This window comes from Nipponia nippon, unplaced genomic scaffold (genome assembly GCF_047370975.1).
Source record: "Nipponia nippon isolate SJK-2023a ecotype South Korea unplaced genomic scaffold, ASM4737097v1 scaffold_28, whole genome shotgun sequence".
Taxonomy (NCBI): Eukaryota; Metazoa; Chordata; class Aves; order Pelecaniformes; family Threskiornithidae; genus Nipponia; species Nipponia nippon.
In genome coordinates, this window is record NW_028262345.1 from 4,869,863 (window position 1) to 4,888,044 (window position 18,182).

The 18,182-nt window shown below is 47.4% G+C and overlaps 1 protein-coding gene across 13 annotated transcripts; it reads right to left on the reverse strand.

The window, feature by feature from the left end:
* Positions 1-1,393: 1,393 nt before the first annotated feature.
* On the reverse strand, positions 1,394-18,150 carry LOC104016616 (TLC domain-containing protein 5). 13 transcript variants are annotated; one of them, XR_015706042.1, is made up of 5 exons: positions 18,016-18,150; positions 11,117-11,316; positions 8,986-10,697; positions 8,091-8,194; positions 1,394-7,608 (listed from the first exon to the last, which is right to left on the reverse strand). XR_015706042.1 is itself a non-coding variant. In XM_087763351.1 (4 exons), exons 3-4 carry the CDS (start codon positions 11,313-11,315, stop codon positions 10,159-10,161), a joined length of 738 nt encoding a protein of 245 aa, XP_087619477.1. In that variant the 5' UTR covers position 11,316; positions 15,911-16,140; positions 17,475-17,608; the 3' UTR covers positions 1,410-10,158. The 13 variants fall into 13 exon arrangements, 6 of the variants coding, with proteins under 6 accessions (XP_087619479.1, XP_087619477.1, XP_087619474.1 ...); XR_015706041.1 differs by having other exon boundaries at positions 1,401-8,194; positions 8,986-9,056; positions 9,146-10,697; XR_015706040.1 differs by having other exon boundaries at positions 1,405-8,702; positions 8,986-9,056; positions 9,146-10,697.
* Positions 18,151-18,182: the final 32 nt, after the last annotated feature.

Below are 18,182 nucleotides of genomic sequence, written 5' to 3' on the forward strand. Positions count from 1 at the left end.
TGGCACCGGAGAAACGGGCAACAGAAAGAAAACAAACAGCGAATTAAAATAGTAAGGTGCGAGGAGCTGTGCAGCTCTGGAGCCTCAGACAGTCACCAGCTGCGCTGTTCACTCCCTTCACACGCCTTTCGTAGCTCCGTATCGCATCTGGCGCGCCCTGCGTTTCCACAACACATTTCATTAGGAATTTCTCTCACGGGTGAAGGTCAACAAAAATCTGAGATCAGAGCAAGGACTGATCCCTCCCTGCGCATACCTCGGCCTTCCAGAAACGCTGCGGCCAAGGCCCTGTTCCTGCTCCCCTTCTCTTAATGCAAAAAAACTCCCTCCAATATGAAAAGGTGAGCAACAGACTGCATATTACCATACCTAGTAAATGCAGAGTATTTGGACATTCAGATTTCAACACGTGTGGATTCCCCTCTCCTCTCCCAGCTCTCAACAGAATCGCATCCTTGCTGGTACATAGCTGTAACTCCCTGCCGTTCACGCCACGCGCAGCACGCCTTTAGGGAGAAGCGCCTGTCTCAACTCCACACGCATTTGAACAGCAGAGCCTGTTTCTGACACTGCATGAACAGCATGAAGCAAACCGTAACAGATCAGAAGCCGTGCTGTCGGTACACTACCTACTCCCAAAATCTCATTGCCAACGCAAGGGGATAAATAAGATTCCAGGCAGGCACTCTTGTTCTCAATCACCTAGGAACAACAGCTATATGCTACAGGTTCAGGAACCTTCCATGCGCCTCGTGTTGCCAGGCATTAAAGCTGATGAGCACCACAGAAGGGGAACGGACAGCAGGACGGCTCCGCTGCCAGGGAGGGTGGGCATTAACACCTGGCCTCCCGGCGCAGAGAAGCTTGTGGAACATCAGTCTTTCCTACCAAATGCCAACAGACCAAAATAATCTTGTGAGCTAATGCCAGTCATACAGGACACCATCCTTCTTCCCTCTAATTAATCTTACCTTGATATACTTCTTCAAAGCCAGGACACTGGACTTGGAAAGAGTCTGGAAAGCAGGCTTCTGGAAACTCAGGACCAGATACGTCACTAAGCACACAGGACCGTACCTTGCTTGAAGCTATATTCAGGACCCTGCCGCTCTACAACACATAGCTTTTTCCTCCATGGAGCGAAGTGAGCATGAATCAGGAAGCCAGGAGACTGTCTGATAACCTGAAGAATTTGTTGTTTTGAAGAAGTTCAGTGCAAAGAGGGGAAGCGTGGGATGAAATAATTTTCTACGTGATACTTGACATATGTATGCAGGACGTATACTTCCTCTTTTGGTTTCCTTTTGAGGAAGATAGAGGCTTGGGGGAAAAAAAAAAGGTGGGGGGAGTATAAGAGATGCAGCCACAACCGCCTCTCATTCTGCAGCTGTATGCAATACATCGGTCAGTGGTAACGGAGCGACTGAATACCTCTATCTATCTATATTTATTATATATCTCTCTATTGCATCTTCTCTGCAATACACGCCTCCCTGCCTTTTAACTTAGGGAACATGAGGTACTGTGCCTTGAGAGAGGAAGGCTCCTGGGAGATCTTATGCTTCATGGCAGGCCCAGCATTTGCATATTAGGCCTTGATGCTTTTTTATTACTTTGATTATATTTTATTGTGCATGACAACGTAATGACAATAACAATTAGCTGGGGGAAATCCTAAGAAAATATATACATAGGAATGAGAAGGAAAGTTATCCCCTGCAGCAGTAAATTGACGTAAAATTCAGTGGAGTGACAGTGATTAACATTTGCCAAAAATTTGCTCAGTATCGCCAAAAGCAGCATCACACAAAACTACAGCAATGACAAAACGGAAGCATAAAACCCTTATGCCACACAGTTCAGTAGATTAAGTCTTGCTCATAATGGGCTGCATTCACATTTCAATGTTTAATGCAACAAATAAAAAGAAAAAGCACTAATAAAACAATTCAAAAGTAGACTCTGAAACCATAACTGCCTGCTTCTCTTTTCTGCAAACGATTTCTTTGGCAGGAGCGGATTGCATACTTATGTTAATATAGATGCTTATTTATGATACTTCTGCTGCCTGGGCAGTTTTACAGTGTGAAATCCAGGGCCAGGGGTGGGGAAATCAATAAGCAATTAACACTGTGCAGCACCAATTAAAATAGATTTTTTTTTTTTTTTGGTAGCTATAAAGTCCTCACTTAGCCGGAATTTACAGAGAGTACTGTCATACAGGCATAGATGCTAGAAGTAGAAACTGCGTATTAACCTCTTCAGTCCACGTCTCCAGGGCAAAGCACCAATGTCCCCAGCCGTTTATTTTTACAGCCCAGAGCAGAGCTAAGCAGCTCAAGTAAGGACCCTGAAGCGAAGAAGGTTGCTTCCAACGAAGGATAACTTCTTACTGTGCCTTAAAGGATGGCACGAAAAAGGACAGGTCCTTGGAGGTGCCTTATACAGGACTCCTGGAAAAGCAGGCTTATAGGGAAAGGTTTCCCTGAGGTTCTTTTTGCGAGGACCCAGGTTTCCAGCCCCGCACCCGAAGCTCACTGGGGAGCCGTTGCCATCTGCTGGCAAATCCCTGAATGGCGGCTCCGTCCCAAACCGCCCGGGCGGGCCGACAGCCAGGTCCTGCTCCTTGAAAGGGGCATTTCAAAGCGGTGTCAGACCCGGGAGCTGTGGGGTGCTCTGCTGGCTGCACTCTCACCACCTAAGGGCTCAGATGTGGCGGTCTGGCCAGGGCTTGCACCGCTATGGGCTCAGCAAAAATAAAGGTAGGAAATCAGCAAAACCTGATACTTTTTTTTTTTTCCACTCCCTGATGCCAGATTTATCACACTGCCTTGCCTCTGATAGCTGGTATACTTCAAATTTTAAGCATGAGCAAACAGTGAATGTAATCATTTTTCTTTCAGGAAAATTTCCCTTCACAACATTTCAGACAGGATAGTCAACCATTACAGCAACGAACCTGTGAGCGCAATGGATCTCCTGCAGACCTCAAGTAAAGAACAGACAGCTTTGCAAAACTGCGTGCTGTAAGTCAGACATGATGGGCTATTAGCTGAGTTTCACTGACCTCCGTCATAAAAATTAAAGGACAAAGAGTCTTCTAACTTTTGCTATTTACAAGTAATCAGTGTAAAACCACTGACAGAATGCACCAGTATTTTGTACTGTTATTTAAACTTACCATATAATTTGCTATGCCAAATGCTGTTCTGGCAAGAAAGCCAGCTGCTTTTGGAAGGCAACAGCCAACCTTTATGCCTTGCACAGCTGGAGAGGAAAGGCACAGGGGAAATGATTCCCAAGGCTAACAGAGAAGACGGCTCATTTCCCAAACACGCATATGAATTTGTGACGCCTGAAGAACCAATAGGACCTTGACCTTGTGTCAGGACTGGTGATAAGCCTGGCTCTGCTCTCAAGTTTAGCCTAACTTAAACTTCCTGCCTTACTGATTTTTTGTAGTACCCTGCAATTCAATCCAAACTCACCTAAGCACTAATGGCTGCTGCTTCGTTCAGCATCCTTTGATCCCAGGGAACTGCTCTGGCATGAGATTCTTCTGAGCCAGCTGAGAATGTGTGTAGGATTCCATTATTTGCTGAGATTCTACTTTTGAGAGAGCTGAAGATAGTAACGATACCCTGAATCAAATCCAGATGTGTGCCTATCTCCTTGCCCATCCACTGAATTTTCCAGCCAGGTGCTGGGCTGATGCTAACCAGCTTCACTGCGATGTGGATGCAGCCTGCTTCAGAAACTGATACAACTGATCAATGGCCACTAACGGCTGCCTGGATAATCTAATCTGAAAAAAAAACCCCATGAATTTGTGCTGTGCTCCACACGGCTATGCAATTTCAAAGCCTTTTACCACCTTAAAATAAGCACATGATTTGCTACCTAAAGCCATTCTGCGTCCAATTCACTGGAAATGCATACAGGGCCAGTCTATGTTTTTAAGTCACTTGGACACAAATGCAATATTCTGCTGACTTTGTTGAAGCACAGATAGCCTAACCTATCACAGCTTCTACCATGACAGCTTATTACAGTTCCTAAACCTGGATAATCCACATTGCAGTAAGCATTTTCATAGCACTAAGCTTTCTCTCCAGATCAGCATAATTAAAGCAGCAACCTTTGTAAGGACAGATGAAGCTGCTGTACATTTTGTCACGAGTTTCCTTCTTGCTTTCTGCTAGAATCAATGTCCTCTGATTGAAGGGGGGGGGGGGGGGAGAACGTATTTGTTATTAGGGTAAAATCTAAAGAGAGGGAGAATAACATTATATCTCATCACATTTGAGGATTATCAGTTACACTGAACAGATCTTAACCTTCTGACCCGATATACAATTCAAACAGCAACGTAATACAAGCATTACTGAAAACCTGTACCTTGTAACATTTGAGAAGCCACACAAACTGACCCTTTCTCCTTTCGCTATGAAATGAACTACTGGTAAACCTTTCTTACTTTGCAAAAGCTTTTCCATACCCCTCGATCTGTTCAGTTCCTTCTTAAAGTCATTTTCTAAAGATCTCTTTTGTTGCCAACTTATCAGCTGCCAAACTCCCCCTGCAACTTGAGGGAAACAGCACAAACCCAGCAAAAGCGAACACCTTCTCTTACACCGATTTACTAGAGCACACATTGAAGCTGACTTAGAACAAGAAAAGTGCTGGTATATTGGTATAACCAAAAAAAAAGAGTTGCTCCTTGCCCAGAAACTGCTTATGCAACACAAGGCTAATGCTGCCTGATTCTCTCGCGGTCTCTGAAATTTGATTTCTTTGGAAATGGCAGCAGACATGTTATTTTACTTCCAGCCAACCTATACAAAGTCTGGAAGTATCAGGAACATACCCATGACTTCCATGAAGCTTAAAACATTCTCTCACATTTTTTTTGTCCAAGAAACAGACCTGCTGACAGCATTGGTATTAGTCTAATACAGACTCCAAAGACTAAAATGCTATGCTTTTACATCAGTGCTTGGACTACTGTTGCAAGGGAATAAAGCCCTGAATATCACAAAATTGCAATTTCTTCAAATACAAATAAGGAGTTCAGTTAGAAAAAAAGGGCAGAGGACTGAAAGAGGAGGTTAATTTTATAAAGCTCAACTGCAGGGCCAGCTTTAGAAGCAAAAGGCAGGCAGCAGGGAAGGAATGGCTTTAAAAGAAATAATGGGAAGACAAAAAAATTAAATAAATTGGCGGGGGAGAGGGGGCAGACTTCTCTCTTCACAGTCAAAGCGCATTTGCCCATTCACTTAAGGCTAGCTTCTGGCGTGGCATTCCTGAAGACATGAAACTTGGAAGACTCTTGCAGTGCTAAAGCAAAGCTTTAGAATGCTGCTGTACTTTCTCTTCTGCTTCTGGACTACCTCAGAGGTTAAACAAACTCCCAGGATAAATTATTGCAGTCCCTGAGACCCCTTCATCATGCAGCTGGGCTGCCTGTAGAGTATAAACAGGCCAGCATCTCTAGAGGGCTCAACACTACACAGCCGCTCCCCAGCGCTGGAGGATTTTGAGGTAGATTTAAGGGTTACATCCAAACAACTAAATTGGCCTAACTATTTATAGAAAACAGACTTTTGGCATGCTGGACCTCTGGTAAAATGCTGTGACCGTAAGCAAGGCAGATAGCTATTCTCTACCACCACAACACACAGAACACTACATTCACGTCTTTCCTGAGCGTGGCTTGGCTACACAGAGTTTCAGAGCTGCTGGTACCGGCCATGCAGGGCAGGGCCTTTCTTTGGTTCTGGGTCTGTACAGTGCTGGTTCACAGAAATGCTTCTTGGTGCCTGGGTCTCTTACTGCAATCACTGAAAGCGTCACTGAAAGAAATGTTTTCCTCTCTTATTTTAGGAGGATCCTTTGAAGCAGAGCGTTTCAAAGGAGCACACAACTTTCTAAATCACTCGACAAAGCTGTTGTGTTGGTGGCTTTCCCAATGCTAAGCTGTTGCATCAAGGACAAAAGAAGCCCCTGTGCAAACAGACCTGAGTCCTGCACAGCATCCTCCTGGCAGCTCACGTCTCCCACGGCAGATTATGTGGCACAGTCAGTCCTGCCCAGGGAGCTTTGGGGCATGAACAGAACATGATATACACAGCTCCCAGCAGCTGCACAGCCCTGCAGTTTCTCTCTGGCTCTGAATGAAAACAGCTCCCCAGTACGCAAGCAGTAACAGCACAGCAGGCAGGTGGAGAGACAGACTAGAGACCCCAGATGAAAGCTGCACCTTTGCGCAGTGCTGACTTTGGCTCATCTCTACAGCTGCAAGTACCCCCACACAAGGCAACATTAAATAATGCCAAAACATACTCTCTTCCTATCAGACTTTCCAATGAAGCAATTCCTAGGCAACAATGTTTAGTTTATGAATGACAAGAGCTCATGGTTCATGGTGTGGAAAGGCAGGAGAACTTCCTCCTGTAGCATACAGAGCATGGAAAACAAAGGGAACATTTTTGTTTTGTGAGTTGCCCGAGGATAGGCGCATGAAAGGCCTGGGAACAGATGCTGTGGAAGAAATGCACCCTGTTCAGCCAGTCAACAACCTGAAAGCATCTATTAACAAACACCAAACTACTACGCACTCCTCACGACAACCTTGCAAAGAAGAGTGGTTTCTCTGCCTGTTAACATGTCGAAGAAGCAATAATGGTGAAAGCTGTACAAGTTGTTGGGTCAGACCCTAAAAAGCACCCACTGACCACCACTTTGTTCATTTACACTGGCAGTGCCGACTCATCCAACAATACACAATACAATTTAAGAACGGCATCCAAAGAGAGAGAAAACAAATTCCTCATACAATTAAATAATCTTTATTTTATAAAACATAATACAAAGCATCTACACCATTCACTGGTGGAACATTAGTTGCTATTACACAGTAATTCAAACACAAGTTATTATTTCACACTAGTTCTGCAGTTTCCTTTTACAATTTGCTCTAGCCACCACGGACTAGCCTGAGGACAGGTCCCACCATGTGCTCCACTGCTCGAAAGCAGTACTTCTTCTGGGTCTGTGACTCTATGCTGGAGCCCACTAGACAGACTACGAGGCCCTGCTCTGAGACATCGTTGCTAGCTCTACCTAATAAAGCCATTCCTAACTGCTTTTTTGTTTCCTGGTGCCCTTGTTTAACTTCTAAAGCCTCAACATTGATCACAGCGCTCTCCTTCTTCCAACCAGGTTTCTCCCCAGTTCAAAGCAGGGAACCACTCAGCCATTAAGTGCATTGTCTTTCAAAACATCTTCACACAAGGTGTTTCATAGATACCTGCAGTCACTGACACCCTTATTCACTTGGGCAGGTATGGGCTGTACAGCCCCACAGAAGGGCTGTAACCATGCATTAAGCTGCACACCAAAGCTCAGCAGAGGTCAGAGTCCAAATCATCAGGACTGCTCGGGAAACTCTTCTCGGTGGGCAAGTCAACAGCTGCACTGAGAAATGAACTGGCTGTTTTCACCTACATTTCTTCAGGCCGGCTGCTGAAACTCTTCTGGCTCCAGATTTACCGCAATCCTTACTAGGGAAAACCCACCAGACATCCTTTCTTCACCTTGGGAGCCCACCTGAACGAGAAGCAGCACAGCTGATCTTTACGCACGTGCCTAGCTTACTCCTTTTGACTCCTACCCATAAGCACCACTGCAAAACACCTTGGACCCCTGCTTTTGTGAGGCAAGCCAGATGCTGGGAAGCGCCATGTTCAGGTGACAAAGCACTGATGATGGGTCATAGTGAGAAGTGCTTCACTCAAAGCAACAGCATTTTGCCTTTATACAGCACAGCTTGAAACAGACCACCAAGCATTCATCAAAGGTGGCTTAATGTTAACAAATGAGAACACCCCACGAGGTAGGTAATACTGTACCCACTTAATAAAGTGGGTAAGCTGAGGCAAAAAGGCTCCTTGATATGCCCGACAGCAGCAGCAGAGCTCAGAAAGAACCAGCAAGCCCCAACTAGCCCTTCTTGTCTCCCTTCAAGGCTCAATAGTCATATCACTGCACTGTGCTAAATGCATCAAGTTTCCTTTTCAGGACCAGCTCACCCATCAGTTGGCTCTGCTAATCTGAAGTGCTTTGGGCTCTTCAGGTCTTTGGCTGCAACAGGCAAGGCTCACAGCAGAACTGGCACCTGAGCTGCACTGGAGGCCTGGTGGTGAGGCTCAAAATAAATGATCATAATAACGACAGCAATGACAAAGGAACAGCGCTTAAGAACATGTACTGAAATAAACACCAGAAGCTGCTAGCTGGGGGACATTTTTTCCCCGCAAATGGGACCAGATAAGTAACAGTTATTTTTTCTCCCAATCAGGTTCACTTTTTTGCTTAAAAAAGGCCAGATTCTGTGCTTCTCACTTCTTTAATTATTAGGCTGTAAAATAAATCTCTCTTACCCTACAAATGCTTACTTTTATAAAGTGACCCAGATCCAATCAGGGAGACGCAAGTGAATTCAAAGCCCAGGAGTCAAGGCATCAATTCAAATGCAGGAGAGCCAAGGCCTCTGGGCTGAACAGGGCAGAGGACAGATTTGAAGCTGGGCAGCTCTTCCACCTTAGCCACCAAGTTTTGAAGATGCGTGTTGGCCATTGTTCAACCAGAAATCCCAGTTTGGATCTGAGGAAACTCTCTTGACAAAACTGATATTTATGGTCCTTGGGAAAAACAAAGTGATTTTCATTTTTCCAGAGAGCTTCCAGAAATTCACCTACTGTACCCCACTATCCCCACACACTGTGGCAGACTCTGGGTTCAGATGCACTGATCTGAATCTGGGATGGCACTTTCAGGGGCAACAGAAATACATGGCCTTCACTACAAATCAGGTTCTGGCCCCTGTTCCCTTTAGATTGCCAAAAATGGCAAGTACAGATTGTTTGCAGATCGCTGCAGTAAAACACCCTGCATTTACCATTCTTATTTTTAAAAGTTACTTACAGCTTGGGGAAGGTATTTGTCTGACAATCTCAAGGCATGCTGTTTGGTCTCAGGCTGGCTCCACGCTACGCCTGCATTTGGGTCAATAAGCACAGCAGAGGGAATTTTGGCATTCTGCAGACAAATCGGGGTTTGGTCTATCAGACAGAAAACCACTTACTGGCCAAGTCCTGATGGGGCTTCTCATAACAGAGAGTGTTGGTCACTCAAGGAGCTAAAAGCGGTATTTGGAGGTGGTGGGCGAAGTTTTAACAGTCAGGGATGAAGAAGAAGGAAAAAGTCAGAAAAGCGTTTCACATCGGGGGCTGTGTCTTTGGGTGTATTCACAGAGCACCCAGTCCTGCAAGGCGCCAGTGCTGATTAGAGCTTCTGGACACTACTGAAAAATAAGTTATCAATATGTTATTAAATAAGTTATTAAAAGGAATTAGGGTAGGAAACAACGGCCTACCTAAAACTGTTCTTTCTAGAGTCACACTCTAGCTCAACCACCAAAACCGTTTCTCCCAAAGGAAACACAGGGATAATGAACAAAGTGCAGGTAACAACCATCATTTTGCACTTATATAGCACCTCTCAAGTAAAGATCTGAAAGTGCATAACACAGATGGATCAGCTCCATCACCCCCAATTCACAGATGGGGAAATTAGGCACAGAGTTAGAGTTACGTGACTTGCCCAAGGTCACATAACGCGTTGGTGGAAGAGCCAGGAATCCCAACTCTGACGGAACACTAGAACATGCTTCTTCCTAACAGTATGAAGAGTCACTCTAGCTGTCTAGACTGTACAGGACACTGAACATGAAGATCTAGCGTTATTTTCTCCTCTCTTCCAAGATTCTACCAGTGCTGAAGGAGTTAGCTACTAACATTACTATTTACACCTGCACTGCTGGACTAGTTATGTTTAATCTGTAAAATTAGCCCTTCTTTCACTCATATCATTCAGTGTATGCTTACGTACACACTGAGCCAGCCTCTGCCAGGCCAAACACTGCAGACCCAATGAATCCATGGCATAGCTCCATGGATTTCAATGGACGTATGCCAGGGATAAATTTGGCTCCGGAATTGCTAACGTGTGTTGGCTCCTCTCCCGACAGTGGCATTTCAGGCATGATCCCCTTCTTGCCAGACTGTGAACTCGACGAAGTCTTTACTCGGCATCCAGTCAGTGGTTTTTCAGATGTCCATTAGTTTTCAAGTATAACTCATCACTCCTCCGACTCCTCCAAGCGTGGTACTTCTTCATGCTCTTCCTCCTAGCGAAGCGACAGATGCTGACCATGAAAACCCAGGAGACAGCGTACATGATGACGCCCCCCAGCTTAATGTACCACCTGGGTTTGGGAGAAGCAAGCTCACAGTACATCAGCCAGGCCCCCACTCCAATCCGAACCCCAGTGAAGAGGACCACGAAGAAGAAATCCACCACATCACCTGTGAAACTGTGGTAACACCCCATCTCCTTCAGGAACCAGCGGGCCTGCAGCAGCGGGTTAGTGATCTCACTGCCAAAGATGACAGCATTGACCTCCGCAGCTGACTCCCCAAGTGCCAGCGATGCTGTGATGCCCAAGATGCTCACCAGATGGTGGGCCAGCATCAGGGCCCCCTCCGTCTGGAAGTACACACACCAACAAAGGTCGAAGAGGAAGTAGCCCAAGCTAAGGCACAGCACGTGTACCTGAAGAGTTGTGTTTGGTGATCCTGAAAGATAAAGACACCAGACAGAGCTTTGAAGCATGGAGGCAACAAGCAGGCAGGATCTGAGACAAGGAAGGGGTATTTACCTTCAGCACTGGCAGGCTGGTATTAGCTTGTACTGATCAGAGCTCAGCTGGAGAAGTCAGACAAGTCACAATACTATAGTTGTTAGTCTAACAGCTGCACACGCGTAATGGCCACACAACGTGATCACACACTCTGCCAGACTGCAGCTGGGGAGGGCCATTACACTAGCAAAATACAGTACCAGTCTCTCCATTTCTCTACTACTTTCCATCACAAAGCAGCTCAGATATCATTACAATCATCACTCCTCAAGTGGGATGGATACTGAGGTGGTAGGAGAACCCCGCTTTTGTCCACCCGTTGGAGGACTTGGGACCACAACTTTCATTACTTACCTGGGTGACTCAAAGGCCAGGGACCATCAATAAAGCCAATGTAAGCAGAGAGACAGGTAGCAAGGATGCCATGGGTCAGCGTGACCAGCCTGCAGCTCCATTCATAATTCCGGTGCTTGTAGCGATGGCAGAACCAAGCGTAGAGAGCGAGCCAGGCAAGCAGACTGCAGGCTACCCGCAGAGGCAGGGGGAACAGCATCCTGTCACAGGAACGCAAAGACAAAATGCATCAGAAGGTCTAGCTTCGGCAGTGTTAGCACAACCCAGTGCAGCATTTCACCCGTAACCATCCCAGCACTGACTGCACAGTGCTGTTTTCTGATGGTGTTGCCTGCTCCTGACAATTTTTTTCTGCAGAGGAACCCTAACTGCAGTCCCCCACCAGTGTCACCTCAGCTGTGGGAAGACACGCTGAAAGCAATGACCTTGTAAAGGCAGCGAGTTCCTAGCCTGGTTGAACAGAAAACATACCAAGACTCGGTAAAGCACCTCAAAGGACTTCCCCAACCAGTCTGCGATGCAGGATCTGCTGGGATATGTTAGTGCTCATCTGCACTGCCTGAGGGACAGGCTGAGGAGCGCCGCATCCAGCAATAAGGCTTTGATCCAGAGCTACGCCTGCCCCTTCATTTTAGTTCCCTATCCATATATATGCATTTGACCAGTCTGCTTGTGTTGCCTCACCTGACCTACTCATCCTGTCATGCTGTTTGCTAGCTTGGTTCCTCCTCTCCTGAAACAAAAAACCAAGAAAACCCAAAAACCACACAGTCTCTTGCTAGGTCCACTGATAATCTTCCCAGTGCAATGACACCAACTGCAAATAGGTCAAGAGAAACATAAAGGCATTGCCATCTCCTCCTGCTACTGAAATTTAACCTTCTAGCACTAACACATTTCCAGGATAGTCTGGGAAAAAACAGCTGTAAAATCCCCTTGTCCTCCCAAGGAAAACTTCCAGTGGAACAACACATAGTTCAAGCTTCTTCGTAAGCACGTGAGGACAAAGCTCAGATCAGAACAAAGCATCCCCCAGCAAACGGTGATCGGCTAAAGCGGCCCACCACCTATGGGAGCCACTAAGCACTGACACAGCCAGTCCCTCTCCTGCCCCTGGCTGCACTCCACCAGTGCCCCCCGCCCTGCCCCGCACCTCCCCTGGCCAAGGCGCTGGACGCTCCCTCCTCTGCGGTTTGAAAGGAGCGAGACAAGGTGAAAACCACTTAGCTCTCTTAACTGCAGACTTCATTTCATCTTTTCTGGCACCAAGACCTCCAAATCTTTTTGATACAAAAGGGTTAGAAGCTACGCCCATAAAGACTTTTTTCAACGGTATTTCTTTCATACAGCTTCCCTCACTCACCCTGCAATACAGAATCTCTCAAACAAGCAAAAGACATACTGCCAGAACAAAATTACAGTGCATAAACATCTGTGGAGGTCACTGCTCTTGTTGCTAAAACCCCTCAAATACGTAATCTCTAATATCTACATATTTATAATACCTTTCCGTGCAATGTAAGATGTGTCTCATTACTCCTGAGCATTCAGGGCAGCACATCAAAAGAAGTTGAGTCACACTCTGGGATACGTGAGTTTCCAGGTGTGTAACAGCAAAAGCACCACTGGTCCTGCTGGTACCTGCTGACCAGCGTGCAGGATTCACACCCAGGGCTGGGGAACACCGAAAGGACTACAGGTGACGAGGAGTCAGAGCCGCAGTGCCCAACCTTCCTGTTTGGCCTGTTGCAAGTATTACCAGGAATGACTTAGGAGGCTGGGTAAACAAAACCATTACGGTATAATGGGCCTCGGGAACACGAAGTAAGGATGTGATTAACTGCTCTGACCAGGTGTTTCCATTGACATCCCTGGTACTTGAGGTCCGTATGCGTTTAGAGTCAGGGCAGATAAGGCGGGAAGAATTCTGATGTGACAAAGGGGCTGACCAGCTGGAGAAGCCTGGTAGAAGGAAGAGGAATGACCTTTTAAAGATTTTAGAGTGTTTTCTACATCTACTTGTGAAAAAGATGTTTCTGCATTCCCTGGAAAGAAAGATGGGGGCTACCTTTCAATTGCACGTCAAAGCTCAACATTTTCCATTGGCATATACAATACATATTGCACCTGTGAATTACACCGGTCCCCACACACTGGAAAGGGCAATACCGTTTAAAAAAATCAGTAATTATAATCATTTGTACCACTAGTAGCAATGAGGTCATGAAGAAAAGCAGGCCCTACAATAACTACATGTGCCTAAGAACCTAGTCCAGAACAGCTCCCCCCGAAAGAGCTTAAAAACTAGATGGGCACCTCCAGCAGAGCGCCGTTATTTCCCTTTTTTTTTTTTTTGTGCAAATGAGAAAATGGAGGAGCGCGGCGAGCCCGAACTCCGTGCCCGAAGCAGGGACACAGCCCGCCCGGCCGACCCGGGCCCGCCCGCGGCCAGCGGCCCTCCCCGCCGGGACCAGCCGCCCCCTCCCCAGCCGCCCGGCGGGGGCCGCTGCCCGCGGGCCCGGCGGCGGACCAGCACCGCGCCCCCCGGCCCCGCTCTTCCCCAGCGGCCTCCGCGGCGCGGACCCGCCCGGCCCCGGCCCCCGCCCCCGCCCCCGCCGCCCTGCCGGCCCCGCGTACCCACCTGCAGGGACGCGGCTGCTGGGGCCGGCCCGGCGCCGCGCCTCCGCCGCCCGGGAAGAGGAAGCGGCGGCGGCCGGGCGGCGGCCGAGGGGCACCTGCTGGCGGGGAGGAGGGACGGCAGGGGAGGCCCGGCTGCCCCGCTCCCGCCCCGCCGGGGCCCGCAGGCCTTTGCGGCCCCGCCGCGCATCCTTCCTAGACCCAGCCGAGAGGCTGGGGAGGGACCTCGGGGCTGGCCCGCAGTGCTCCAACTCGCAGGTTTGTAGTCCGCTCTGTCTGGCGGCGGGGACCTCGGGTCGATACCCAACAGGTTGTTGCTCACGGAAGCAGAGGCAGGCCGCGTTGCCACCGGGCACACGCACAGACAGAGCATTGCGTTAGCCTGGGGGCACGGGAAATCGGTGCCACGCACCCACGACCCGCTTCAATCCTCTCACGCCTCCCGGGGATAACAGGCACGGCCGCAGGCAGACCTGGGCTCGCTTTACTCGCACCCAGGCAGCACCTGACGTGAAACGACTCTCCTACAGAACTTGCAAAACTGTGTCCATATAGCACCAGCTTCAAGGTAACGTACCCCACGGGGTTTATCACCCAGGCACAGCGCAGAGCATGCAGCCTCAGCAGGCTGGGAAAGCACACGGCCCTGCCCTGAACGCACCCTCTCATCCAGTGCTTATGCAGCAGTTACAAAGCCTAGCAATTTCTTCTCGCTATAAGCATTCAGTGCTAAACCACATCTTTTCTCTCCTCACTTCATTTACATCCACAGAGTAGCAAAATCCAGGGCTTATGCAAGTAGCTTACAATAACATCCCTCCAACCAACACACTTACTCCTTTTGTAAGTTGCAATCAAAACAATCTCTCATGCCCAGAAATAAGTGGGTTTTTTTCCTTCATGCTGTCAGGTTTTACCTTTTGAAATACAGATGGCGGGAGTGGCTTGTCCTGCCTCTTACAGCACTTGTTAACAAGCCTGTTTTCAACTGGATATCTATCTTACTTTTCCAGTTCAGGCCAGGCGCAGGTTCCTATTGCTACAAGATGCTCATCCTTCAGCTATTTCAGCATGACATCCTCGCTAGCATTAATAGTGCATTTGCTTCTCTGACAAATCTTAGGTCTCATCTTGCTTTCCTCCACCTTTGCTGGAGCAGGCCCCCTCCCATAGCCTCAATAACAACCGAGATGGAGCTGTTACAATACTTAGCTCAGGGTACAGAACAGTGTTGACAGACAGAGAGCTATAGGGCTAATGTTGACGCATACCACAGAAACAGAGCTGCCAAAAAGAACAGCAGAGATGGTCACAGAAAGGCACTCCAAAAGTCCTAACAAGGCAAGGACCATTTAATGCCTGAGGTAGAATACAGAGAAGGAATTGTGGGGGGTTTGTTCTAGATCATACAACACGCAAAATTTGTGTCTAGTGAGACACAAGGTGGCAAGTCACATCATCTCCCAGTGGATTGTACCAGAAGCTAGGTGCAGCTTATACACTAATTTCCTTGTTTGCTTTGTGCAGAGTCAGCTGTTTAAATAGGCAGGCTGAGTGCACTGGCTCATTTTGCCTGCAGATGAATAGCACTCAGCAAAACAGCTCAGGACAGGAACCTCTGCAAACAGCTTTGCACACTGCTACCCGGTTTAGTATCGCTACCCCCTCCCTCAGCGGTACGTTCTTTCTTCTTGTCTTCTTTCTGTACCCATTTAACAGGAGCTTACAACACTGGAGGGTCACAGAACACATTAGCTTCCCAACACTGGGAAACTTCTTGTCCAAAAATAAACTGGAAATATACAAGAACTGGAAATACACACAAGTCCCATAGCCTTCCTCAGCGATACGCCAAGACTCATGCTCGCTTTTTGTGACTGTAAAAGCCCTCAAGGATATTTAACAGCTAAAAGTCAGGCACCTGTATTAAAAGTCGCATTATTTGAAACGTTAGCAAATAAGAAATCAAATGGGATACTGAGGGTGGAGCCAGATGTTTTTCTAGCATCACATTAGAGAGTTTAACACTAAAACTATCCTTAGATGGGACATGGTGCATGACCACCTGAGCACACTTACTTTGCTTCAAATCTCACAGGGTAACTACCATCAGCTCTGTTTTGCATGCAAGCAAGCTGGGTGTACCGAGTTACTGACCCTCAGCTGAAGGAAGAGAGTTTTCTTGCTGGAAGCCAAGGCCAGGCCCACCTCCACTCCAGACAGCAGGGTCCTGGCCCAGCAGTAGCAGGTCCTCAGCTGGAAACAGCCACTCAGCAGTGGCTTAGGACATCTCATAACACCAAAGATGTTCTCATGCTTTCAACTGCTTCTTCAAAGCTAGTGTAGACAAACCACCTTGTAACCCAAGCCTTCTGAATTGGTCATTCCTAGGATGAAATGCAGCAAGAGAAGCATTGGTGCTGCAGAGAAAAAGGGCAACCTGGGATGTAGGCTACGACCAGAATTTAAGTTACCTTAAAATTTAAGCTACCTGTGACCTTGCGTCCATCAAGAACAAACACTTCAGTTTAATGGCCTGTTCTTAAGTTCCCTGCAATACTGCCTGTGACTCATTGGCAGGGCAGGTTATGGGTACATTACTCACAAATTGAGCTTCAGCTGACCCGCATCTATCCTTCACACCTCAAGCCTGAGCTCCAGAGCACATGGCTTGTTTCCCCACCAGCTCACTCCTTCCTGAACTGCACGAGCCTGAGCTCCGCCAGTGACTACTAGCCTTAGCATGCTCCGGCTACCCTCAAGCCTGTTTTCCTCGGCATTAACTTCAGTTGCCTCCTTAAGACCCAGAACAAAAGAACATTACAGCAATTGTTTCTTTTTAAAAAGAGGACATAACTTTATTAGAAGTGTCATCACTCATAGGAGTTTTCAGAAGAGCACAGCGACTCTGGCAAGAGTTCACACCTCCTGAGGCCAGGCCCCCAGAGCCACGCTGGCAAGGTATCAGGAGCGCAAGGCTCCTGTTTTTCTAAACATGTTAGCCTGCTAACTTGCCTGGATTCACAGCTGCAATGCATTCAGAGGGCATGTCAAAAGTTAGGTTATTTCATGCCATTTTTTAATCTCTCCATACACCTTGTTTAACCCCCAGCCAAGGCAGATATCTGCACTGCACAGTGCCACCGTTAGTGAGGTAAGAGGCACGGAGGAGCTAGTGAGGCTGCATCCCCACGGCAGCTGTATTCCCACTACTCCTCTCCTTCACCTCTGCAGCAGGGGTGACACCTCACCTGAGCAAGAGCCACACAGGCTGCTTCAGGGGATCTTTAGCATCATGAAGCAGCTCTTCTAAACAAGGTCTTTGAAAGCAGGAAGGAAAGGCAACCAGCCTTGCTAAGCCTGAGGGCAACACAAGGCCATTTGTTCCTCAGCTGTAAGCGAGGCTTTTATGGGAGAGTAAATCCGAACTGCAGCCTTAAACAGAGGGAAATTCACATTAAAACCCCAGGGGAAATGTCAGAACACGATTCTGACAGGTAAAGAAAACAAGAGAACTGGTCCATACTCTGAGACCTGCTGGTACGGAGCAGATGTTACACTGAGATCTGCCTAAACACTACTGTCGCCCCTGAAAATATAGTCATTTATTAGACTTGTTAGCCATGCATTCAGCTTAAAGTGGCATGTAAATGAGCCAACCCCAGAACAGAAAGAGCATCCAGAGAGGGCTCTTCTCTATCATCCCTCACCCCCAAAGTACCTGATTTTTAAAGCAATCCAAGGTTAGGTGAACACCTGCTTATGGAGTTTATTGGCACAAGTCTAATTCTTGACTCTTGTTTGCAAGGGCCTGACTCAATCCCAGTGAAGTCACACTGCTCCAAGGTCAGTATCTGCTTGAATGCAAGTATTTTTAAAAAATAAAAAAAAAAGAAATGTATCATTAAAAGCAATGAGGTAAAACACTGCCTCACCTCAAGTACCATCACTTCACACACTTAAAGGACAACTCCACTATACCCCTGCAAACACTTGAATCTTCTTCAGAGGCTTTCATCCAAGTACTTAGTCAAGCGCGGTGTCCAACTCCAGGATTAAGGGAGAGTAAGGCTCAGTCAATCTTTGCTACGTCACACCCCTACGCAGTCGCACTGGCAGGAGATGGGGTTTTTCAGATTTGATTTTTCTGGCTCTGGACTAAAATATTTCTACCTCCAAAATGATTACAGAACATACAGACTGTGCCATTACTGGTTGCAGACTGAATAGGTCTGGCATTGCCACCCTACTTGAGACGGTACCATTGCTGGAGAGTCAGGGAATCAGAGTTCAGTAGACATGCCAGGTTCCTCATATTTCCACTCAAACCCCTCTTCTGTCAGCTTTCCTGTGTTCCTAGCGCCAATCCATCTCCTCCGGACATAGCAGACCAGAACCAGAAAGTCAATTCTGCATCACTTTTAGGAGT